The 18022-nt window shown below is 46.2% G+C and overlaps 1 protein-coding gene across 1 annotated transcript in view; it reads left to right on the plus strand.

The window, feature by feature from the left end:
- Positions 1-17989, plus strand: part of CEP85 (centrosomal protein 85) — a 33150-nt gene extending 15161 nt beyond the window's left edge. The window contains exons 4-14 of the mRNA XM_079903603.1: positions 1252-1943; positions 2765-2898; positions 3311-3428; positions 4489-4674; positions 8909-9061; positions 9285-9439; positions 10574-10688; positions 11619-11669; positions 14306-14413; positions 15568-15793; positions 16185-17989. Coding sequence (XP_079759729.1) covers positions 1252-1943; positions 2765-2898; positions 3311-3428; positions 4489-4674; positions 8909-9061; positions 9285-9439; positions 10574-10688; positions 11619-11669; positions 14306-14413; positions 15568-15793; positions 16185-16345 — 2099 coding nt within the window. The 3' untranslated portion in view covers positions 16346-17989. The remainder of the gene's footprint in view (positions 1-1251; positions 1944-2764; positions 2899-3310; positions 3429-4488; positions 4675-8908; positions 9062-9284; positions 9440-10573; positions 10689-11618; positions 11670-14305; positions 14414-15567; positions 15794-16184) is intronic.
- The last annotated feature ends 33 nt before the right edge of the window (positions 17990-18022 follow it).

The raw sequence follows: 18022 nt of genomic DNA on the forward strand, positions 1-18022 counted from the left end.
ACCCGTGTCCCCTGCATCGGCAGGCGGACTCTCAGCCACTGCGCCACCAGGGAAGCTCTTGCCTGTGTTTTTAAAGAGCTGCTTACAAACCCATATGAGAAGATGATAGCTGATCTATACTCATATAATTCTGGAAAAGGTTAGTGTCTGTCCTCATTAGCTGAGTGTGTTCTGTGTTGGTTGATGGAAAATGAAAAGAAACAAATCGGATGTCTACTCTTCTCCGTGGTAGACATGCTTAGTTTGGAAAAGAATACTAGACATAGTTGAAAAAGGAAGACGTTTATATTCCTTGTCCCCCTCACTCAGTTTTCTGCCTGCTGAAGGTAACGTGTGTGTTTCCTCATATTCCTGTATTGTTCTTCACTTGCAGCCCACTGTCCTGTGTTAATTCTGTGACCTTGTAGTCCTCTTCAGAGTAGCACTTGAAAGTTGGAAATATGTAGAAATATGAACCTTCTACAGCAGGGCCAATCAGCGAGTTGTCTCCCAAGACTAGGCAGGAGCTAAAGGAAACATAAGTCCAGTCTGAAGGAAAGTGAAAAATCACAGTTGTATACAAACAAGTGGGTAAATAAAAGGCAAAATATAAAAAAGAGGATTTCACTGTTTACCACTTGAGAGTGCTCACTGTGCTAGAATGAAACCTGAGAGTTACTAAGAATAACTTCACATATCCCGGCAGTCAGGTCTGGTGTGTGGGAGAGAGAACAGAATCCTGATTCAGATGCTGTGCTCCCTGCCCTAGATACAAAGCAGCACTATCCAGTTCGCCTTATTTTTCGGATAGTTTAGATTCATTGCTCACCTTCACAGGGGAGCTTTTGGAGATCACAGAGGATTCTGGCAGCCCTTGGAAAAGACATTTTTATTAGATTGGATTATAGCTTAGAGTTACCCAACTCTTAGAAGAGTAGGATCTAATCCATTTCCCTTAAGTAAGTGATTTTTTTTTTAAGTTCCATTTTCAGCTTTGTTGACTGGCAGGATTTTTTATTCAAATACAAAGGACAGAGTATAAGTTAAAAGTGAAGCCAGTGTTGCCTTTTGTTGGTTTGCCTTGTGAATGGCATTTGAGGTCCTAGAACACACATCTCCTGTTTAGGCTGCTGTGTTTTTTGCCTGATACTTGTGATGACAGTGCCCTTTCTGCGTGGTCTTAGGACAAGCAGAGAATGTCTGGCATAGCAGCCAAAGTCAAGAAAGCTTGCTGCCTCTATTTTGACTTACGGAAGACTGTTCTCTCCGCAGATTTTTGCAGCTCGAGTAGCAGTCCTTCTTTCCAGCCCATCAAAAGCCACGTAACCATTCCAACAGCCCATGTGATGCCTTCTACTTTGGGGACCTCTCCTGCCAAGCCAAATTCTCCTGCCGGACCCTCTTCTTCCAAACTTCCTTTGTCAGGGTTGACTGAAAGTGTGGGGATGACAAGAAATGGAGACCTCGGTGCAATGAAACGTTCTCCAGGCCTATCTAGAGATTTCATGTATCTTTGTGGTGCTCCTGGAGAGAATGGAGTTGAGCAGTCCTGGTTTCCAGCAGTGGGCCATGAAAGAGAAGAAGAGGCAAGGAAGTTTGATATTCCCAATATGGAGTCTACTCTCAATCAGTCGGCAGTGATGGAGACGCTTTATTCAGATCCCCACTACCGAGCCTCCTTCCACAACCCAAGAACCGACACAAACAAGGAGTTATACAGAGTGTTGCCTGAGACCAAGAAGGCACCAGGCAGTGGGGCGGTATGTGAGCGGAATGGACCACACCCTAGTGGCAGCGGGGTTCTTCCTTTGGGACTCCAGCCTGCTCCTGGGCTCTCCAAGCCTCTACCTTCTCAGGTGTGGCAACTGAATCCTGACCCTTGGCATCCCCGTGAGCGATCTTGTGAGCTCAGCACTTGTCAGCAGCAGCTGGATTTGATCCGTTTACAGATGGAACAAATGCAGGTAGAGATCCTTCTTCCCTTGGATTTTGCAGTTTCTGTGCTGATCATAGAACTGTATAGGTTTTGTCCTATAAGTTTTGACTCCAAAGAAAGCATTTGTAAAAAGGAGGAAAGATGTTTGTAGATAGGAAATGAAGTCTTGTGAATGTCATCAAATCTGTTGGTGGTCTAATTAAACACCAGATAGTTTCTCCAAAGCAGAGGGTTATAAAGGGAAACCCAGAGTTAGGACACCAACGCTGACTGTGTGTGTATGTATTTATGTACCAGTCACTAGGCTAGGTACTTTAACATACAGAATCTTATTTAATCTTTATAGCACTCTGATGAGGTAAATGTAGAAATTTACCAGTTTCTTAGAATAAGTAATCTGTCCAGGGTCACAGAGCTGGTGAGTGGCAGAGTTCTAGGGTTCAAAAACTATCTTTGAATCCCAGGTTCTTTCCACTATAACACTTTTGGGTTTAAAAAAAAAAAGTCCTTGTGATGCTTAAGAATGGGAAGAAAGGAAGCAGGACACATTCTCCTTTCCTGGTTGGTGAGGACATCTTAGCTCCTGTTTAGCTTCTGTTGCCAGATAATGAAAGACAACTGACCTTTTCTTAGAAACTGGAGCCTTTCTGAGCAGGGAGTGTCCAGCTGGCAGAAGTCTGCCTAGCAGGTTCTTTCCAGTCATACATCAGAGCTAAAATTATTTCATAAACAGTGGGCCTTCTCAGACTGAGCCAAAGTAAGCCTTGACTGCAGACCCAGCTGTAGCTCAGGTGTTTTCAGGTGCCTATAGGTCAAGATTAAGCTGCTCTGGGCCTGCTTGTCTTTCAGCTTCAGAATGGAGCCATCTGCCACCATCCTGCTGCTTTTTCTCCTTCATTGCCCACATTAGACCCAGCACAGTGGATCAGCATCTTGAACAGTAATGAAAACCTTCTGAAGGAAAAGGAGCTCCTTATTGACAAGTAAGGGGGCAAGGGGTGTCATAGGGCTAGCCTCTGCTGTCCCAGCCCCCACTAAGGAGGTCTTCCCAAGGGCAGTGCATCTTCCTCTGTTTAGGACCCTGCCTTGCCTCATGGTAGAGCTAGGTCAGTAAGCAGCCTAGTCCAGTATGTGAGTAATGTGATAGGCCAGTTGCATATCTCTGCAGGGGCTGTGGGGAGTGCCTAAAGGAGGCAGCTGACTCTTCGCAGCTGATCTTTCTTCATTTCCCCTGTCAGTTTTCTCATTTGCTCTTCCTCCTTCAGGAAACAGCACTGACCAGAATCCAGGGTCTTTGCTTACAAAGTGTGGTTTGTACCTAAGGGAAGTGGGGGCTTATATTGCAAGTGGGTTTGTGTCAGGACCCTGGACCTCATTCTATTCCGGCTTTTGCAGGCAGAGGAAACATATCTCTCAGCTGGAGCAGAAAGTGCGAGAGAGCGAACTACAAGTCCACAGTGCTCTTTTGGGCCGCCCTGCCCCCTTTGGGGATGTCTGCTTGCTGAGGCTGCAGGTAAGCCTTGGCAGCCAGGATGGCATTCTGCTTGTCATAACCCAGTATCTTCCCTGTGCTTGGCACTGTTAGGCATCCAGGAGATAGAAAATGAACCAAGTGATATAAGGTGTCCCTGCCCTCAAAGAGTAAACATCTTAATTATAAAGTATCTCCTGTTCTGCCCTTGTGGGGGCAGAAAAGGCTTGAGGGTAGATCAAGTGGAAGTCCAGGTGCCTTGGTATCAGGACATACTTGGGAGAAAAGGAAGGCAGAGCAATGTACTGAATGATGTTTTGAGAAGTCTTAATATACCAGCCCTGGCCAAATGGAGGGGGAAGCAGAGGTAATGCAGGATTTAGAACCATTCCCACTTTTATTCTTCCATGTCTAGGAGCAGCTGAAGGAAACCATGCTCTCACTTAGGTCAGTAGCCCTAAAAGAAGTTGGCCAAGCTTCTTCTGTAATTTGGGCTTTTGAGTGATGTCTGTTAGACAGATTATAGTACTGTACTGGCTTTGCCACCTAGTGGGCCTGTTAAGATAGTGTTCCATCTTGTAGAATCAGAATGTTAGTGTGAGAAGGGCCGTTAGATAAAAATCTAGTTCGGTCCTCTAATTTACTGATGAGAAAATTGAAGCCCGAGAAGGAGGAAGAATTTGCCTGAAGTCATACAGAGAATGAGTGGAGGAGAACCAGGCCTTGAGCCCAGGTCTTCTGATACAGTGTCCTGTATTCCTTTGTTACACTGCAACTCATCAAGTATTGCTTTAAGCCAGTGGTTCTGAAATTTGAGTATGCATCTGAATCACCTGGAGGGCTTGTTAAAACACAGATTATTGAGACCCATCCCCAGAGTTTCTGATTCACTGGGCCTGGGAGTTGGGCTTAAGAATTTGCATTTCTAACAAATTCCCAGGTGATGCTGAAGCTGTTAGTTCTAGGACCACACTTTGAGAAGCACTGCTTAAAGAAATTCTTAGAGAAAGGTGATATTTGACCACAAAGTATACTAGGTATAAGTAACGTATATGGGACTGTCAGGGTAATGAACAGTTATATATTGAGAATCTCTCTGCAGGAATTGCAGCGAGAGAACACTTTCTTACGTGCACAGTTTGCACAGAAGACAGAAGCCTTGAGCAAAGAAAAGATGGAGCTTGAAAAGAAACTCTCTGCTTCAGAAGTTGAAGTCCAGCTCATCAGAGAGTCACTCAAAGTGGCATTGCAGAAGCATTCAGAGGAGGGGAAGAAACAGGAAGAAAGGGTGAGCTAAGGAGCTGATAGCTTTCTAATTCACAAAGGAGTTGGCAGTCAGCCCTCTCCTGCCAGACCCTAAGCTGTTTCTGGCCCCTATTCTTGGAACCTGGAGGAGCCAATTGGGTGAAACCCCCTACATTGACTTCTTATGCAGGATTGATCTGTTAGAAATGGAACCCCTCCTTTCTGCTTCATCTGCACAAAACTACCACAGAGAGGGAAAGCCGTATAATCCCTCACTGTCCCAGGTTGTGATGGGCTACCAGCTGGCCTGGGTGGAAAATCAGCCTGGGCAGTCAGTCATACGAGATTGTGCTGTGGCAAGATGTACCTGTGGTACATCATTCAGCCTGGTTTCTCCTCACTCTACCTAAAAAGTAGGTGAAGAATCCCATATATGCAGATATTTTGGGAGTTTTAACATTTTTGCCAGTGCTCTTAGAATTGCTTAGGGTGAGATTGGTTATCATAGAAGGAGCTAAATCTTTTGGTTCTGTTCACAGGTTGCACTAATGCAGACATTCTTGGGGGACCAGTTTAATAATGTTTAGTTCTGGACCACTTGCATCAAAGTCAGCTAAAGCAGTGTTTCGTAAACTTTAATGTGCTTAAGAATCATTTGGAGATCATGATAAAAATACAGATACGGATTCAGTAGTTGTGGGAGGGAAGGGGGCCCTGAGATCCTGCATTTCTAATAAGCTCCCAGGTGATGTTGGTGCCATTGGTACAGCATAGACTTAGAGGCTTGTTAAAAAAGAAACTTTTAATCAAAATAATACATGTATCTAAGTTAAATAACCAACATGTTATCAAATATCAACATATTTATAGTAAAAATTAGTGGTTCTGTGCCCAGCCCCACTCCACAGAATTATCTGTCCTCAACTGTTTTCTTTCTTTCTCCTGATATATACCTCTATATTTCTGAATAGTAGTATTTTTTTTTTTTTTTTTTTTTGAGGTACGTGGGCCTCTCACTGCCTCTCACTGTTGTGGCCTCTCCCGTTGCGGCACGCAGGCTCAGCGGCCATGGCTCACGGGCCCAGCCGCTCCGCGGCATGTGGGATCTTCTCGGACCGGGGCACGAACCCGTGTCCCCTGCATCGGCAGGAGGACTCTCAACCACTGTGCCACCAGGGAAGCCCTGAATAGTATTCTTTTATTGAATTTTTTGCTGTTTTTGTTTCATGAATGCAATATCTTTTCTCTGATGATATTGATTATACCTTTTGGGATATCTGCATCTGCTCATAGTGTTGTTTCTTGTTTCCTTCAGGTCTTTTTATTTTGGTGTCTTTCATGTTAGAGGCTTGGTGATCCTTGAACGAAAGAGTGCTCATACTTAAGAATGTAGTATTTTAGAGACTTCCCTGGCGGTCCAGTGCTTAAGACTCCACACTTCCACTACAGGGGGTACAGGTTCAATCCCTGGTTGGGGAACTAAGATCTCACATGCCGTGCGCTGCAGCCAGAAAAGAAAAAAACAAAAAAAAACCCACAACGTATCAGTAGTATTTTAAAGCTGCGTGGAAGCTCTGGGTTCATGGTAGTTGCCCGGTGGGCTTCCCTGTGGGATGATCAGACTTAGTCTGCCCTTTGCACTTGGGAACCCTCAAATATCAGTATCTGAATGTCTCATCTCACTCTGTCTAGGAAAGAATCTTCAGCCTGCTGCCTGGTGGAGAGACTGGGGACAGGAATGATTTTGGCCTTTGGGTTCTCAACACTGAGAAGGAGATTAGGTTTAAAGTCCCACAGTTCTATACATAGATTTTTACTTATACTGATTTTCAACACAGTGCTTCTCTCTCTCTCTCTCTCTCTCTCTCTCTCTCTCTCTCTCTCTCTCTCTCTCTCTCTCTCCTGTGACTGATATCCCTGAGCTTGACTCTCTCTCAGTTGCTTTCTCCAGAAAATAAATCTCCAGTCTCCTTTTGGGGAAACCTAGGCTGAGAATGGTATCCAGCTAACCTGAATATAGACTTCTAGTGAATCCCCCTATTTTTCAGGTCTATGGCTGATACATACCTCCCTCAGGTATCTGGTGCTTCAAGTACAGGGGTTCTTGCTGGTTGTGAAGGGCACATTGTTTTCCAAGTTGTCTGTAACTCCTACTGCAGATTATAACTCCTTTGCTCCAAGTCATTTATCCCCCCAATTACTTTTATCTTCTGAAAACATGTTGAAATATCTTGTATACTTTTGTCTCCTCTTTTGACTTTTAAAAATCAGTACTTTATTTTTCTCCTGTTGTTTAGAGATGTTTTGGAAGAGAGAAAAGATAAAAATCTCTGGCCAGTCTACCATTTTTTTAATTCACAGTTGGTTATCAGCATTTTTAATAAGCTTCCCAGGTGATTCTGATGCATATTAAAATGTGAGAATCTGGAGAATCACATGGAGCTTAAAGATTGTACCTGGGGTAAAGGTTTTGACTGATTTTCAGGGATCCCTCTTAGTACTGTGTTATCTTTGGATTAAATTAGGCCTGTGCCTCTTTGGCATCAGTAGATCTGCCTTACCTTTTCTCTGCTTTCTCTTACTTCCTCCAGCTTCCTTTTTCATGAGCCAAAGAAAAAGCCATAATAGTGAAGAAAAAGTTTCCATTCAACAAATCTTTTTTTTTAAATTTATTTGTTTTATTTATTAATTTTTGGCTGTGTTGGGTCCTCATTGCTGCGTGCGGGCTTTCTCTAGTTGTGGTGAAAGGGGGGCTACTCTTCATTGCAGTACACGGGCTTCTCATTGCAGTGGCTTCTTTTGTTGCAGAGCATGGGCTCTAGGCGGTGGGCTTCAGTAGTTGTGGCACGCGGGCTCAGTAGTTGTGGCACATGGGCTTAGTTGCTCCACGGCATGTGAGATCTTCCCAGACCAGGGCTCGAACCCGTGTCCCCTGCATTGGCAGGAGGATTCTTAACTACTGCGCCACGAGGGAAGCCCCATTCAACAAATCTTAATTGATTGCCTGCTCAGTGCCAAGCATTGTGCTGTGTGTTGGGGATATGATAGTAAGCAAAATGGACACAGCCCCTCCTCTCAAGGAGTTTAGAGTCTCATTAGCCCTTCCAGATGATTGCTTAGCTTTATATCCTATGTGGTGCTTAGGGAATAATGCATTACCTATCTCAACAGAAAAGACCAGACCGGCTGTATGTCTACTGTATATACAGTTATATTTACTTTTGCAATTCAGTTCTGATGCAGACCACTTAGAGTTAGCATCAGATTCCACAGGTTTAAGGGCATGGTCCCCCAAAAGACTATGCTTATTTGTTACTTCCGATGCCAGCTGCAAGTTTTGGGTTCCCTAGACTGCCTATATACTTCTGACCAACTGGCTATAAATCCAGGGGTTCCCATGACCCCTTCAGGTTCAGTAATTCACCAGAGCAACTCAGAACTCAGGATTACTTAGGATTACAGCTTTATTATAAAAATACAAATCAGGACAAGCCAAATAAAGAGACAAATAGGATGAGGTCTGGGAAAGTCCTCAAAGCAGGGCTTCTATACCTTTTCTCCCTTGGAATCAGAGCATGTCATCCTCCTAGCACATCCATGTGTTCACCAACCAGGAAGCTCCACTGAGCTTCGGTGTCCAGAATTTTTAATTGGGGTTTTATTATGTAGGCATGATTGAACTCAATCTCCTGTCTTTGTCCCCTCTTCACAGGGAGTTGGGCTCAACTCCATCGGTCTTTATAGTGACCAGTCTGCATTCTGGGTCATCTCATTAGCATAAATACATTTATGGTGGGCTCTGGTCCATTAAGAAAAACAAAGATACTCCTTTTCTATTATTCTAAGAGTTTAGAAGTTACCTCCCAGGAAGCTGGACAAAGACCAGACAAATTTTTTTTGGCTGCACTGTGCAGCATGTGGAATTTTCCCAACCAGGGATCCAGGGATTGAACCCAAGCCCCCTCCAGTGGAAGTACGGAGTCTTAACCACTGGCCTATCAGGGAAGTCCCAGATTCCTTATTATATGGTAGAGCTACCAATTTTTGAAAACTGCCAAAGGAGCCCCCCTTCCTTGCCCTTGATTAGAAAGTTCTTGTGTGTTAACTCTGCATTTTATGCCCTAATCTCAAATGGCAAAATTTTATCAGCTTCCTGCATTCATTGTACTGGAAAACATTCATAGCCCTAAGGGCAAAGACATCACTTCAAAAAAAGTTGATGTTCGGGGTTGTAGAGGAGTCAATGGAGACAGATTCTCGACATTTCTTCCCAACAGGTCAAGGGTCGTGATAAACATATCAATAATTTGAAAAAGAAATGTCAGAAGGAATCAGAGCAGAACCGGGAGAAGCAGCAGCGTATTGAGACCTTGGAACGCTACCTGGCTGACCTGCCCACCTTGGAAGACCATCAGAAGCAGAGCCAGCAGGTAGCAGCAATGTCTGGGCATACCTGGGGCAAGAAGGGAGTGGCCAAGCAGGGGGGCTTTCTCAGCCTCTGCTGCATGCAGTTACCTTGTGGCTTTCTGAAAGGAAGATCCCAAAGGAGTCATGTCCACACACTCATATCACAACTGAACTGCAAATTTTCTGAGATACCCAGACAGAGTCTTCCTTGGCCTGTTGACCTAAGCATGGAATCCTGTCTTTCAGCTTAAGGATTCTGAGTTGAAGAGCACAGAGCTGCAGGAGAGAGTGACTGAGCTGGAGAGTTTGCTCGAGGAGACCCAGGCAGCCTGCAGAGAGAAGGAGGTTCAACTGGAAAGCCTGAGACAGAGGGAAGCAGAATTCTCCTCCACTAGACATAGGTAAATACCCCTGTGGGGTTGAGGAAAGGAGTGGAGAGCTATGTTCTGGTCCTGGCTACCCCACTCATTACCTGTGTGACTTTGGGCAAATCACTTCACTTCTCTGAGCTTCATTTTCTTTGGATTGTAAGTAATAGGAAAGCTGTTTATGGACAAGGACTATGTCTTTGAGATGGAATGTGGGGGGTATAGTGGTGTAGTGGGGTGGGATTTGTCACTGTATCCTTTGGAAGGCTCCAATCCAGTACCTGGCATAATAATACTAGATAATAATCCTTGAATATGTATGTGTTGAATGAACGGGAGCACTTCATAAACTGGAAAATGAGTATCTATATTTGCAAAAGTAGATCCTGGTGCTGAGGACTGGAGGTTATCCACATTTTGAATCTTGCAAGGTAAAGCCTACCAGGAGCATCTGTTTCTTCTCCTCAGCCCTAGGGATTGCTCTCGATTGCCACAGCAGGTTCTGAGAACAAAACAGGATGCCATAATGTACTCTCAGGGTGTCTTGGGAGCCTCCTCCATGTTAATAGAAGTTTCTGAAAATGTAGTGGCTGTTTCAGCAGCCTCTTGGACCAAATCCAGCTGCTAATGGGATGGATTGGATTTCTCATCCCATATTCAACCACAGTGACCCTGTTGTTTATTTCAGCAGATGGGCCATGATGAAAGTGATTGTGGGGATCCATGGGAGGAGACCACTGGTGGGAGTCAGAAGCGAGGTTAGGGGACATAGCTGGGTCTGCCCCAGACTGTATGTGCAAAGAAAAAAGATTTTTTTGGTATTTTCTAAAATTTCTGCATTGTATACATGTGACTTTTATAATTTAAATACATGTGATGAATGTTTACTTTTAAATATCAAAACAAAGAATAAAAAAACGTTGGGCAGGTAGAGAATTGGTAGCACATTGTAAAGATGCTGACCTCTAGGGAATGGAACTAGCATAGACTGAGCAAGCAGCTTCTGTGTGGCACTCCCTACGTTATACAGACCTAAGACATTATCCCCACCTATGGCTTGGAAGGGTATAAATGTCTTGCCCCAAAACATACAGTAAATAGCGGAATCAGGAATCAAAGCCACATCCCTCTAACTTCAGAGTTCTTTAAGAGGCCACTGTTTTTCAGCCTGCAAGATAAGCAGTGTGTGGAGGCGGCCAGTGGAGAAGATACAGCTCAATGGGGAGAAGGTCCCCAAGTGGAAATGGAGTCCTGGCAGAAGGAATGTGATTCCCTTCGAAAGGTGACTGAGGGTGTCCAGGCTGTAACGGGGTAGGCTTAGGAAAGAAAAGATTGGGTATTGGTAGGGAACCATGAATTTCTGACCCTGAACCCTCTAGGATCTGCTGCCCAGAGTTTTTCTCTCCTTCTGAGAAGTCATCCCTGCATAATAAATTTGCATTTTAGATATTCATCCTTATGACTGGCAAGCAACGTTAGGGAAGGACATGCCTCTGAACATCCAAATTTATATGCTCCAAAATGGTACACTGAAGCTTGGTGCACTTCTTTCATGGCTCAGGCCCTATTCAGAACCTCTTGCATTGGGCAAAGTTCTACCCAGTGAGGGGGCTCTAATTCAGCAGAGAAGAAGGAGCTCGGGGCCTAGCAGTGAGACTGGTTGAAGGTCAGCAAAAAAGAAGACCCAGAAATAGTTCAGAGAGTACCTGAGGTCTCAAAGGACAGGAAACTAGGCCTGTTCAGGTTCTCTCCTCGAACAGTCAGTGTGACCAAAGCTATAAGTAATGATAACTGTCATAGCCCTGGATAGGACAAGCTTCATTAAACTGAATTTTCAGTCATGTCCTTTACCAAAGAACCAGAATATACACTGGCTGTATATGAAGTTGATTCTACTGGTCTACAATCATCAGGGTGAGGGTGTCTCTCTCCACCCGACTTCCCCATGGTGGTCATAGGTCCACACTACATTCCTCTTTGTTTAAATCTCTTTGTGACTAGAGCACAGGAGTGTGAAGCTAGTTAGCTAGGATAGGGAGTCTGGGTTATTTTTCTGTAGGTAGAGCTAACTTGTCTTCACTCTGTTCTCACTATTGACTGGCTGTAGCCAGTTGGGCTAAGAGCCAGACCACAGATCCTAGTACAGCCTCTTGCCCTCTGACCTCACTATCAGCATGTGCTTACAGCCTTCCTTGATAACTTTGCCTTTCAGATTGTGGAGAAGCAACAGCAGAAGATTGATCAGTTGCGTTCACAAGTACAGGTGAGCTGGAGTCCTCGGGACATGGTGGGCAGGACTTAATGATGGAATTTCTAGAATTCAACCAACACTATTCTCTGCCATGCAATTTACTCGGTGTTAGGAGCACAAGAATGAGACCCAGTCAGTGCTTTTAGCCTACATTCTTGTTGGGAAGGGGTTTTAGCACAGTACTGTTAGAGCATCCATATTATCCTGGGGGAGCGTAGAAGAGTCAGTGGAAGTAGAGAGGTCAAGGAAGGGTTTCTGGAGATCATGAGCCTTCTTTTTTTTAAAATTAATTAATTAATTTTTGGTTGCATTGGGTCTTCGTTGCTGCACATGGGCTTTCTCTACTTGGGGTGAGCGGGGGCTACTCTTCATTGCAGTGTGCAGGCTTCTCATTGCAGTGACTTCTCTTGTTGCGGAGCACAGGCTCTAGGCACGCGGGCTTCAGTAGTTGCAGCACACGGGCTTAGTAATTGTGGTATGTGGGCACAGTCATTGTGGCTCGTGGGCTCTGGAGCGCAGGCTCAGTAGTTGTGGCGCACGGACTTAGTTGCTCAGCGGCATGTGGGATCTTCCCGGCCCAGGGCTTGAACCCATGTCCCCTGCATTGGCAGGTGGATTCTTAACCACTGCGCCACCAGGGAAGCACTCATGAGCCTTCTTGAAGGAGGAGGAAGGGTTAGCCAGTCGATGAGGAGGCACAGGATAGGATGGTATTTCCTGATAGAAGGAACAGCATGGGTAGGAACATGAAGGCATGAAACAGCAGGGTTTGCACATGGAGCTGCAAGCAGTTTGATATTGTTGAAGTAAGGTGGTAAATGGAGAACTGGGCTATGGGAGGGCTGGGACTGTTCAACCAAGTTAGCTTTTATTCTTTAGGTAGGTGATGGGAATCTACTCTAGTATTTAATTGGGGCGTGATGTGGTCAGGTTTGCAACTCAGGCTTGAGTGTGGAAGAATATTGGCACTTGGAGAGTTACAAGGCTGGAGGCCAGTGGACTGTAGCAGAAATCCTAGTGAGAGATGATGAAGGATGATGCATAAGGCAGCATTGCAAGAAGGAGTTGTGAGGGGACAAATTTAAATGAATTTTAGGAGGTAAAATTGAGAGGAATGAGTGACTGATAGAATGTAGGAGGTTGAAGAATAAGGAAAAAGACAACTCCTGGTTTCTATTTTGGGCCAGAGTAGGAGTGTCCTTAATTGGGTTCTCCAAGAAATCCTAGGTACAGATTCTCTTTGGACTCTAATAGAGGTTTTCACACCAAACAGGAGAGATGCATGTCCACTGAGGAAGAACTGAAAGCTGCAGTCCTACCCTTGTCATTATGTGGGTCTATTTAGTTCACATATTTCAAGTCCTGTAAGGAGATAGTCAAGCCTAGTGAGTGTTTACATCCATTTATTATTATTATTATGACGATTAGCTGCGCTGCTCGGCTTGCGGGATCTTAGTTCCCCGATCAGGGATTGAACCCAGGCCCTCGGCAGGGAAAGTGAAGAGTCCTAACCACTGGACTGCCGGGGAATTCCCTACATCCATTTAAAATCCCAGGATTTTAGTAGTTTTTAGTGGATCTCAAAGTATGTTTCTTGGAACTCTGAGGTTCCACAGCATTTAAAATAGTATATTTACCCATGATGAGACTTTGGTGGAATTAGGTGGATTCAAAATGGTCACCTTGGGTGTTTCATAGTGGTGAGACGTTTTCCTTGGCTGCTAAATTTTTTATTAATACAAGATGGAAAAGTTCAGAAATATTATTTATACTTTATTTGTTCAAGTCAGTTTCAAAACTGGGGGGAAATTGGAATGAACCAGAATGAGAGGCAGAAGATAACAAATATAAATACCTCCCTCTCTTGACCCTGACTACCCCTACGCACGCACGCACGCACGCATTATAACTGGATTAGGTGCCGAGAGAGTGCTCTCTCTACCCCTTCTCATCTCTGTCAAAAACATTTGATATACAGTATTGTCAAGGGCATTTGGCTGTGAGCTCCTCAAAGACAGGGATTGTTTGGTATTCTTTTTAGTATCCCCAGTGCCTGTCAACAGTAATTGCTCGATAAATAATTGAACTCAACTCAATGGACGTTCCTTGCCCTCAAGAAAGTTATGGTCTAGTGGAGGGAGGAATCATGTGCACAGCCAACAAATGTACTCATGAGCCATGATGGAGGTATGAGTAGCAGGGCAATATTAGGATTAATTGGAGCTAATTTGCAGATTAAGGAAGGTTCTGGCAGAGCAGAGGGGCATTCTGGGCAAAGGGGAAAGAGGAGTGAGCAACAGTATTGGAACTGTAACCTTTGGGGATGAAGGCCAGTTAGTGGTTCAGTGTGACTGGAGTAGAGGCTGTGTGGAGGGTAGAAAGAGATAAGGATAGAAAAGTAAGTAAGGGCCAGACTGGCCTAGAATGCCCTGCTGAGGAGCTGGCCTCTATTGCTACATGGTCAAGGGCTAGAGAAGGGTTTTGATGCGAAGTCACAGACCAGGGCTGTTGTAAAATAATCTCTTAGCAGCAGTGTGTGGGCAGGGTGGAGCTTTACTATGTATATAGTCCAGACCAGAGGGGATATGGTCTGAAGTAGACTTGTTACCCCTGATGTGTTCTCCCACCCTCCTTGCCATGGGATGCAGAGCCTAGAGCAGGAAGTGGCTCAAGAAGAAGGAACAAGCCAGGCCCTGAAAGAGGAGGCCCAAAGGAGGGAGACAGCCCTGCAGCAGCTGCGCACAGCTGTGAAAGAGGTGAGCAGCAACAGCTAGGCCTCTTGGTACTGTCTTTACAAACCTGATTTCTCTGTATCCTCCCGATCCCTTCTCCCACAGGAGCCCCCACGTTTGGGAGGTCCCTGCTAAGCTTTTTTGGCAGAGGAGTAAGAAGGGACATTGCATCATCCTTTATATTAGAGGTCCTAAGCCTTTGAGTGGCCATAATTACCCAGGAATGCTTTTTGGATATGGACGATCACTCTCTCTTATTTTGTATTCCCACAGCCACAGGTTTGTGGGGTTGGGGATGAAGGGTTCAAGAAGATTGAAGGTTTGGTGATCCTCATGGAGTAAACAGAGTTGTCGGCAGGGGGCGGCCAAGGTCACTGCCCAAGTGCTGAGGAAGGAGTCTCCCAGAACTAGGATTGTCACATGGCCCAGTGTGGGTGAAGGGTGGGGACTGGAGGAGAAAGTCTATTCAGTGTCTTTAAAACAGAATAGAGGTAGGAAGGGAAGGAGTGTGCATTAAGCTGTTCTGGGAAAGGGAGGGAAAGAGACACAGATAGACGTGAATAGCTGGTCTCTGTAGTGAAGCCTGACTCCACTGAGGTGAAGGATTGAAAAGGCAGGACACGTTTCAGCACTATGTCCTCCAGGTCCCCAGCTGCTTCAGCCCTGCCTCGTCCCAACCCACCCAGTGGCCACTAGCTGTCTTGTTGTCTTTCTTGCCTGCTTTATTTCTCTGACACACTCTGATCCGGCTGGCTGGTGGCCACTTTTGTCAGGGTGGCAGGGAGAGATTGAAACCAGTGTCTCCTCAGATTTCACAGTTCACGTTAAACCTTCTCTGATAGCCTGGCTAACAGAGTTGGCTGAGGGACTGGCTTCAGATAGAGTTCCGAGGGGCGGGAGTATCTTCTCTGGTTCCTGAACAGAAACCTGGAGGCTGCTGACTCAGTCTGCTGGGGTGCAGTTTCCCCTCCAATGCTGCAGCCCTGTGGGCCCAACCTACCTGCAGGAGAAACTAGGCCTGATATTGAGGGGGAAGAGGGGAGTGCAAGGAGGGGGGACATCGCCTTTGACTCATAGCTTCCCCTCCACGCACATATATACATATATCCACACTCATGCACAGATACTCTGCTTTTCCCTGGGCCTGGGTTAATGTGCTCGCCTCTCTGTCTGCTCAGCTTTCAGTACAGAACCAGGACCTCATTGAGAAGAATCTGACGCTCCAAGAACACCTGCGCCAGGCCCAATCAGGGTCCCCATCTTCATCAGACACGGCCCAGCTGGCATTTGAGCTGCATCAGGAGTTGGCCCGTTGCCTTCAAGATCTGCAGGCTGTCTGTAGCATTGTGACCCAGAGGGCCCAGGGGCATGACCCCAGTCTCTCCCTGCTCCTGGGCATTCACTGTGAGTCCTCAGGCCAGTCTGGGACCCAGGAGAGAGTGGCTTTCATTCTCCTCTCACCCCTATCTACCTTTCCCATCATTACTGGTAATGTGTGAACTGGGCTCCGTAGACCTGGTCACCACCCTCTGGGAGTTTATGTGTTTTGCAAAGTAGACGTTCAGTAAATCTGTTTTGGAAACAGGCATCCTTATGGGGTACCTGGGTGAAGGACAAACACAAACGTGGCCCTTAGGCAGCAAGATTTCAGCCCATTATTCCTAGGTGCTTTTTAAAAAGTGCCATGTTCCAAGACCACAGGCCTTATGGCACTGCATATCCATACTGCGCTTTCCACAGGAAAGTGTCTCCTGAGTGATTTACTAATAATCTCTCGAAATGCTCTCCTCCCCAGCTACACAGCACGCAGGGACTCAGCTAGATTTTCAGAAGCCGGATGTGATCAGGAGGAAACTAGAAGAGGTTCAACAGCTACGCCGTGACATCGAGGACTTAAGGACCACCATGTCAGACAGATACGCCCAGGACATGGGAGAAAACTGTGTCACACAGTGAGGAATGCTGGGGGTGGGACAGGCTGTATTCCCCAAGGGAGAATCTGGTCTGCTGAGAGCCCGGTCCAGCAGGTCCTGCCCTGACAATCTCTTGCCTCCTGTCTGCTGCTATTCCCAGAGAGAAGGGGTGGAGGGGAGGTATGCGCTGCATCTGGGGCCAAGGGCTGATTAGAGAATTTTGTTTGCCCTGCCCCACTCTGGCTTTGCCTTGTTGGATTGCATTTGTCCTGTCATCCTGATTCACCCTTTGAGGGTGAGTTAATAATTAACTTTTGCAGGTAGACTGGGAAGTCCTCACAGACTGTTCCCAGTTGCTGGCTGACGTCAAAGGCAAGCAGGCCACTTACCTCCTTTCTCCATCCTTTGGGATGGCTCCACATTCATTCCCACTCCATACCTTGGTCGTGCTGATGCCCAGAGTTCCTTAGAGGGGCCAGGAAAGGCTGAGTACCAGTAACAATGGCCATTTGAGAATTCTCAGGCCCCATGTGCCAGCCTTCCTGGGACCTGAGCTGGCTCTGGGTTTTCCTAGGCCCAGTCCCACTGCTTCTTCCTCAGGGCTCTTGTTCTCATAGATGCCTCAGGGTGATCTATTCCTTAGCAAAGTACTAACTAGAATTGGGAGCCCAGGGATTATAACCAGGGCTTCTTCATCTGTGCTACCATGCCCGTTTACAGGAGACCCCACTCTAGTTGCCCTGTGCCCTTGAGGCCCTGGTCGTGTGGTTAGCACAGCCCTTTCTCCTTTGTTCTCAGGCTGGCCAGGTAGCCCCCTTGAGTGCAAACTCACTCCTCTATGGTTCTGGGTTTGGGCAGGATTTTCCCCCAGGATACCGCAGGGCAACTATCAAGCTGCTCACCCCCTTCCCCCCGGGGCTGGGGCCAGTGCCTGGCCTTCTGATTTGTGCCTCTCTTGTGTTTGGGATTGGGGGTCCTTTCCCTTTCCTGCTCTGGGCTCCTTGAGAGTTCAGAGTACCCAGTACAGGTCAGCTTTAAGGTACAACTTTCAGTGTTTTTCGTTGTTTCTCCGGGGCCTTTGGACCCTCTGCTTTCTGGTTTCTCTTGCCTCCTCGTTGAGGGAGCATCTGGTAGTTGTTTGTATCTGGTTGTTGGGCCAGCCCCGGGCCTCCTCTAGATCTGGAGCCAGGCCAAGCCAGGCTGTGTGTGGGGAAGGGGGAGCACTGAGTAGTTCAGGAGTCCAGAGCCAGCCATTGGGAGATTCTTGCTAAGCTTCGGGCTGGCAGGGCAGCATCCTGGACCTCACTCCTGGCCTGAATGAGACTCCTTCATAAGTGTTTTTACAAGTTTGTGTTTTATTTATGGAGTGACTTATCCCTTCCATTCAGAGCAGCCCCACCCAGCCATCCCCTCAGCCTCTGGGCTCCTGCCTCCTAAAGGCAGAGCTGCCTGGTTGGTCTCCACCCTGTATTGGCAGCCCAGCCACCATGCTCACGGGTATTTTTCCTCATAAAGTTTATAAGCAGTTATTTATATGAATCCTTGTTATGTCAACTGGTTTGTATTGCCTATTTTGATTACAAAATAAAAATTTAACAGACTCCTCGGTTTCCCATTGCTTTCCATCACCATCAGCTCGTACTCCACCCCTCACTTTGGCTTGTTGGAGCCAAAGCCTGGGTGTTTAGCCAAGTTCTCCAAACAGCAGCAAGGAGGGAAC

The sequence above is a fragment of the Stenella coeruleoalba genome (genome assembly GCF_951394435.1).
Source record: "Stenella coeruleoalba genome assembly, chromosome: 1".
Taxonomy (NCBI): Eukaryota; Metazoa; Chordata; class Mammalia; order Artiodactyla; family Delphinidae; genus Stenella; species Stenella coeruleoalba.